This window comes from Tupaia chinensis, unplaced genomic scaffold (assembly GCF_000334495.1).
Source record: "Tupaia chinensis unplaced genomic scaffold, TupChi_1.0 Scaffold000520_1, whole genome shotgun sequence".
Classification (NCBI taxonomy): domain Eukaryota; kingdom Metazoa; phylum Chordata; class Mammalia; order Scandentia; family Tupaiidae; genus Tupaia; species Tupaia belangeri.
In genome coordinates, this window is record NW_006160033.1 from 157,219 (window position 1) to 165,024 (window position 7,806).

Genomic DNA, 7,806 nt, shown 5'->3' on the forward strand with positions numbered 1-7,806 from the left:
AACTGGGACAGGGAAACCAGCCCAGCCCCAAGAGCAACTGTGATTTTTGCTTTTTAAACTCGTGGACATTTCATACCTGTGCAATACTGAAGACCTCACTCTGTCACGCTGCCCCAGTGAGATAACGAGTGGTCAGCAGGCTTGCAAACAAGACTTCAGACTGACCTCGGGGATCGGTTCTCGGGACCGAAGGAAGGCCAAGCCATTATGCGAGCACAGCGTGTGCTGACTACTGTACTTCCAGACCCTCCCGCCCTCTCAGGACGGCCCAGTCCTTGCACCTCAAAGTTCGCCTTTTCATTTCAAGCGTAAGGCAATAAATAAATAAACAAACACCTGCAGCAACGTGGGAGAAAGAAGTTGCTGGACCAGGAAAAAGGCCGTTTCGAAGCCAATTCATTTTGAAGGAAGCACAATTTCCACCTTAATTTTTGAACTTTGGCAGTCTCAGTGTCTGTCTCTGTTGCTTCAGGGCATAAGCTGATCACCATGTCGTCGGGAAAGAAACCCTGCTGGGTTTATAGAGATGCGAGGTCTATGCTGGTTTGAACCCTGGACTGTTTTCGAGATTCCCTCTTGGGTCCAAAGAAGGCAATCGATGGAAGTGACGAGACATTGACTCTTCTGGGTTTCTTTTCACTGTGGGTTCTTCCCTGACCTTGGACTTTGGCATGATTCATATTCATACTTGAACCTGTCTCGTGGCGCCTCTCCTCTAAACAACTCTTGTGTCATTTGAAAAGAGCTTTTCAGATCATAGACCAGAAGGCACCCCTTTTGCAGGGGTGGTCGTGGGTGTCAGGAGAAAGAGGGCGCCTACTGTGCGTTCCGGGTTGGTGGTGTTAAAAACCATTGTTTCCTCAGCTTGCTGTCCTTCTGTGTGCTGGTGTCCGATCTCCGTGACCCTTGTTTTCCTTCCCGCCCCTGGGGGTTGTCTTCAAGCTATTGACTTCTAGGGTTTGCAGATTTTGCAATGTGGTACTACTTTTTGGTTTGTAGGTTATTTCTCCAGGGGAAAAGGCAATAATTTTCCTAAAACCCATGTGAATGTGAAGAAAAGCAGTATGTGACTGGTCGTCGTCGTCATTGTTGTTGTTTTTTATAGTGCAAAATAAAAATAGTAAAAGGGAAAAAAAAATACTTCTTTGTGTTGTTTGCAAAGACCCCAGCCTGCCTCACTCGGGTGTGTTTCCAAATGAACACGAGGATGATGGCGGTTGATGTGCAGCCATAGGTGTGAGGCTGTGTGTCTGCTTGAGAGTTGGTGATCTCTCTTCAAAATGTATTTGTTTTATTTATGATAGTGCATGTGTGTGCATGAGAGAAGCGCACCTGACGGGGGCTCCTCACATCACAATCCGCTTTTCCCCAGCCGTCTGAATGAATATGCATCTTCGGTGCACATTCATGCTTGGTATGTTTCTTTTTCTATTTTTTTTTAAGAATTATTATTATTTTTTTAAAGAATTATTTTACTTGACTTTATTTCTTTATATTTGACCAGAGAGGGACAGAGGGAAAGAAAGCTGCCAGGTCTGGGACTCAAACCATGGTCGGCCATTTGAGAGGCCAGCGCCCTTGACCATCACATCACACCACCTGCCAACCCCAAGAATTACTTTTTATTTTAACTTTATTTACTTATTTTAATTTGACCAGAGAGGGACAGAGTGAGAGAGCAAAACTGAGAAACCAAGCTGCCAGGTTCGGGACTTGAATTGCAGTCAGCCATGTGGTCCAGTTCCCTTAACCACCATGTCACCTGCCAGCCCCCATACCTAGTATGTTTCAAGCCAACTGGAATCGGCCATGTGGTGTAGCCAGCCATGTGGTTTCCAGCCCTGCAGTTCAGTGTGTTACCCCAGTATACCTCTAGGCTGGGCCAAGTTAGTGATCTTAACTATGAAACAGAATGTTGCTTTCTAACCTACGGGGTCCCTAAACTACCTAAACTAACCTGGGAGAGAAGTCCTTCGGCTCCATGGGGGGTGGCAGGGGTGTGAGATGGTCAGAGTATCTGTCCACTCCTGGCTCTTTACCCCCAGGGCCTTAGCCAGAGGGAGTGATTCGAACCACAGATTCCGCATCTATGAAGGGAAGTGAACTGAGTTAGTCCCAAAGCTGCTTATTTGTGAGACAATATTTCAGCAAATCTAGAGTCTTATCTTGAGGCCAGCCCCCTCCCCCCAGGGCACTTGGAGTCCCAGACATGCTGGTGCTTGGCCAGGGGTGGGAATGAACTGGGTGAGGATTTTCCAGCAGTGCCTGCCCCTTCTTGTCACCCTTACAACTAATCCCAGATAATTCCCTCCAGAGTTCCAAGGCGAGCCCCTCAATGAATGAGCTTAAGGCTGAATGCACTTGCCTCCTGCGTGATTTCCTCTGCTTTGAGGGAAGAAGGAAGAAGCAATCTCAACTTCTCTCCATGGCTGGGTCCTCCCTGCCCCAGCCTAACTCCTGGGGCCTGTATCCTGATCTGGAAGAACAGGGAACTGGCCAGGATTTATGCCACCCCAGGATTTAGGCAGCCAACCCCCAACACCCCAATTCTGGGAGGCCCAAAGAGGTCTGCAGCTCTCCCAAAGTGCAGTGTGTCAGCAGTGGGAGGGTGGCAGAAGCCAAGGCAGCTCTGTATGTGATCATGCCCTGAAGGCTTTGCTCGAAGCCTCGCTCTCTCCACACCTTTCCTCCCCAGGTTCCACAGGTTCCTTGGAAGTCTTCAGGTGAGAAGGCTGTCCAGACTGGGGAACTTGGATACCCTTCCATTCCCTGCATCTGCATCATCACGTGGGCTTCCACAGTGGAGGGCACAGGGTGAGGGGAGTCCTGGGTGCTAGCCCCAGCCCTGCCCTACGTCCCTCTCCTTCCTGTGCTTTGGAGCTAATCCCCAACCTCTATAAACCAGACTTCAGGGCCTGGTCTAGCTGGTGCCTGAGGTCCCTCTCAGTTTCACATCTCTGAGCCTCTCATCAATCTCAGTGTGTCCCAAAGCCTGTCCAGGTGCAAAGTGGACGGAAGGGCCTCGAGCCGGGAGAGCCCAGGAGTAGGAGGTGGGTGCAGGATAGGGTGATACGCTAAGCCACGTCCCACTTTCTGACATTTGCTTTATTGCATTAAAGCCTTTCCCTGAAGGGTGAGTAAGTCCTCTAAATCAGGCATATGAGGATTGCTCACAAGCTGGTGAGTCACTGGAGGGTAGGCCAAGTGAAGCCCCACAGCTCGGGATGGCTCTGGAACTCTCCACTTCATGGTCTCTTCATTCATTACTCCTCCATTTTGGCCAAGGTCAATGTTATGCTGGCTTCCAGGGCCGGGTGGGGAAATTCAAGCTGATGGAGTTTAGTTCCTTCATTCCCAAGGTTTTTTTTGTCTTTTTGTTTTTTGTTTTTGAGAGAGTTTTGCTATAGGGCATGTGTGCTTACCAGAAAGAGAGAGACAGACAGAAAGCAAGAAATCACCCCTCAGGGGGATGGCCACACCACAATCCCTTCTCCTCCATTCTCCTCATGGGATCCTGGGAATGCATGCACGCATGCCCAGCATTAGTTTAAGCCACCAGGTCTGGGACTCGAACCACGGCCAAATACATGGGAGTCCAGCGACATAGCCATTACACCAAATGCTGATCCCTTCCCAAGTTTTAAGAAACATTTCTGTTGGTTCCCAGCAGTGTCTCAGGTAGAGATGTGTCTGGGAGAAGAGGGACGCTCTCTCCTGTTTTACTTCCCAACTGCAGCTGTGGATGAGCCCCATAGGTCCACTCTAGCTTCAGAGCTGGGCTTCAGCCTGATGTCCGGTATGCCGGCAGGAGCCCTTTGTACCTGTGGGTGCCTTTGAGAACTCCTGGAAGATGCTCCCCTGATTTCAATATCCAGCTGTCCCAAAGCGCTAATGGTTTATCTTCTGAGCATTATAAACCTCATGCTCCGCTTCCCCTCCTTGGTTAGGCTACTAGGCAGCTCAGAACTGATTTATTTATCCCATGAACAAGAAAGACAGTGCAGGACCAGCAATTGGCATAATGGCTATGTTGCTGAACTCCCATGTAGTCGACCGTGGTTCGAGTCCCAGACCTGGTGGCTTAAACTCAGGCCGGGCGCATGTGCATGCGTGCCCAAGATCCCAAGAGGAGAATGGAGGAGAAGGGATTGTGGTGTGGCTATCTGCCCTGGGGGTTGATTTCTCCCTTTCTGTCTCTCTGTCTCTCTCTGTCTTTCTGAAGAGCACACATGCCCTATAGCAAAAATCTCTCCAAAAAAAAAAAAAAAAAGACGATGCACCCCCAACAGGGGCTTGATGCCATCCTCATCCTCGGCCAGCCCTGGATCATGGGTGAGACTGGAGGAGAAGGAATTGTGGTGTGGCTATTCTCCATGGGGGGGTTATTTCCTGTTCTCTGTCTCTCTGTTGAGGCCACGTGCCCTATAGCAAAAGCCTCTCAAAAAATTTTTTTTCCCTATTTTTCTTTTACTTCCATCTCCTCAGTGGCTTAAAAACAAACAAACAAAAACCCCTTTTAAACCCTATTCAAAGACTAAATGTACCACGATGCATTTATGGAACGAGGTGGGCTATAAATACATGCAGAGAGAAGCCTGTGCATTCTCTGTTGATACTCTCCATCTCACTCCGAAGGATTCATCCGGGGGACTTAGTCTTTTCAGTGACTGCCAAGTTCTCTATTCTTTCTGAAATAGATTGTGTCCAGAACCGAAGCCCCATGGCTGGCGTCCTGGCTCCTTGCCTCAGCATCTCTGGCACTGCCCTCCATTTTAGCCCTGTGTTCCGCCGCCTATGCTCTTCTGCTGGGGGCGCCCTGGCACGGACGGGCAGATTATGCAGCTCCGTGCAGACCCTTCTGACCCCCACACACCGGAGAATGTGATGGACATGATTCCATGTTTTGAAAGCCATCATCCTCTCATCCTTTTTTCTGAGCATCTGCTGGAACTTGGGGTTCAGAGGAGAACAGAATCCACGTGGCCCCATCTTCGTGGAGTTCCTGAATATCGGTGACTGCTCAGTGGACCTTTGCCCCAGACTGGAGCTGGCCTCTGCAGTTAGATCAATACGCCTGACCACACATGACCCCCTCCCCGCTCCCCATAGACCAGCCAGCAGACGTGGCCGTGTACCTGGGGCAACCGTCCGAACCCGCCATCCCTTAGGCTCTCTTGCATTGCTTATTCTTTTTTTTTTTTCAATGAACACCGTATTAGCCTTGCTCCTACTTCCACTCACACCAGAGTGCAAAAGGAAGTGAACTCATCGAGCTCTAGTCCTTTCTCAGCTATTTGTCTAATGTCAGAAGTGTGTGGGGCCTGGTGGCGTGGTGGTTTAAAGGCAGCTGGATCCTACATAGCAGATTGCATGGTTCAAGCCCCAGACCCAGCAGCTTGAAAAACATGCTGCATGTACGTGTGTGCCCCAGATCCCAAGAGGAGAGTGGAAGAGAAGGGATTGTGACATGGCCATCCTCCCTTGGGGGGAGATTTCTCACTTTTCTCTCTCTCTCCCTCCCTGTCTCTCCAGTGAGTGCTCATTTACCCTATTGCAAAAAACCTAAAATGTGTGTGTGTGTGTGTGTGTGTGTGTGTGTGTGTGTGTGAAGTGCTTACTATGTGCCACAGACATGTACAAGTGAGGCGTGTACACAGGCAATATCTTTCATTCTCACAGTCCTGCACAAATGTTCTTATCTCCATTTACAGGTACACACACTGAACCTCAGAGATTTTAAATAACTTGCCCAAGGTCACACAGCTAGTAAATGGTAGAGCCAGGATGAAGCTATTTTATTAATCTCATACGTCTCTGAACACCTGGGGTATGTAATAGGTATTCCGTCCATTGGGCTTTTGTTTGCAGGGAAGCGAGTCTCCTTTGGCCACATTAAGAAAAAGGGTTGTGGATTGATGCAAATAGCATTTAATGCCCAGCGACACTTCATTCCAGCCACGCTGGCTTTCTGACAGTTCCTGGAACCCTGCTCAGAGCCTTCACACATGCTGGTCCCTCACTATAACCCTTCTCCTATACGTTCACCCTTTAACTCATCATCCCTACTGCTCCTTCACTTCTTAGATTAAACTTTGCTCTCCCAGAGAAGCCCTCCAGGTGAGGTCAGATGTTCCTATTGGATCTTTTGTAGCTCTTACATCTTTTCTACATATTTCACCAATGTTTAAAAATTACTACTTATCAGGGCTATCTGGTGGCACAGTCATTAAGGCACTGGACTCCCATTGGCTGACTGCGGTTCGAGTCCCAGACCTGGCGGCTTGAAACTCACACCAAGTGCATGTGTGTGCATGCTCAAAATCTTGAAAGAAAGGAAGAAAAGGGATTATGGCATGGCCATCTCCCCTGAGGGGTGATCTCTCACATTTCTTTTCACTCTCTCCAGCAAATGCACATGCTCTATGGCAAAAACCTTTTTTTAAAAAAATTACTACTTATCTGTGATTATTAGTGTCCATTTTCTTTAGAGGCCAACAAGAGAACAAAGATTACATTGTGTTTCAAAAGCAACCTAGCACAGCTTCAGACTTATATAATCGAGGTGGTCAGTATGAACTGGCTGAGTGAAAGAGGGGATAAATAAAGTAGGAATGAAAAGTTGGCAGAACCAGAAGCTTCTCCCTTTGCCTCTTGGAGCCCCTGGGACCCTCTACACATGAGCTCCTTTACCCTGGGGCTACGTGGCAATCCCTCCCCAGTCCTAGAAGAAGTAAGTTTCCTAGATTTCATGTATTACTGTCCCTTATTGATCAGAGTCCATGGCATTATGTCACCTCATTGGTTATTGGTCAGCTTACGGGTGGGCTGCCCTTGGGTCATGTGTCCGCCCTGGGACCAGTTTCCTCTAAGTTCAGAAACCTGCCTAGCTCATACTCCTTGAGCAGACAAGGAAGTTTCAGCTAGAAGAGGCAGCATTCTGCCTCTGCCATACGCCGTGTAAAATACCTGATTAATGCCCGCTGCCTGAGTGTCCAGTAAACAGGTCCAGGAAACTGCCATGTAAATCCAACCCTACGCTCTTGTCCCATCTCCACTGAGGATCTCAAGGTGTTCAATTATGGTAACTAAAATGAAAACCCTGGTTATTTGTAGTACAGAAGGTCAGATCTGTTCCCTGCAAACTCCACGCCCACCCTATAGCACACACTCCCTTACATATAAAGTTTACAGAAATCAAGAATCCATCTAATGGGGGCTTAAAGTAGACCCTTGAAGCACTTGTGTACATTTTTCATTCTGGGCTTCTCCAAGCAACTAGGAGAAAAATGTGTTGCTTGAGAGAATCAAACTCCCAACATGAGATAGTGAAGTCTCATATGTAGCACTTTGGTAGGAAAGGGGACGAAATACCTCCAACTCATAAGGAAAGAACAGTGGATTTAGAGTCAGGAAACAAGGCTTCTGGTGCCAGACCCTGGGGAACCTCACTGCGTGGGACCTCAAAGGGCAGCTGTCTCCAAAGACCACATTTATATCTGTGAGTGTAAGGGTCGGGGTACGTGTGACGAAAGGGCTAGGAACAAGTCTCAGAATGCTGTCTAGCTGCTAGGCTGAAAGTAGTTCCAAAAGGTCACATAGTTTTACCTCCTGCTTCAGAAGACTCCCCTGTTCCCCAACCCCCTAAACAAACAAACAAACAAAAACCTGGCCTAGAATGACCAGGGGAAATGCAGGGGGAGACATGATGACTTATTGAGAGCACATATTATGTGCACCTCTATGCCAGGTGCTTTGCATATGGTCTTCTGTTTTTAAGATCCACAAGAACCCTGCAAAATGGATATT

General features: G+C 48.3%; 1 protein-coding gene across 1 annotated transcript in view; it reads left to right on the plus strand.

The window, feature by feature from the left end:
- Positions 1 to 1,138, plus strand: part of DUSP5 (dual specificity phosphatase 5) — a gene marked incomplete at its 5' end in the record, with an annotated part of 10,873 nt that extends 9,735 nt beyond the window's left edge. The window contains 1 exon segment of the mRNA XM_014590996.2: positions 1 to 1,138. Coding sequence (XP_014446482.1) covers positions 1 to 57 — 57 coding nt within the window.
- Between the last annotated feature and the right edge of the window lie 6,668 nt (positions 1,139 to 7,806).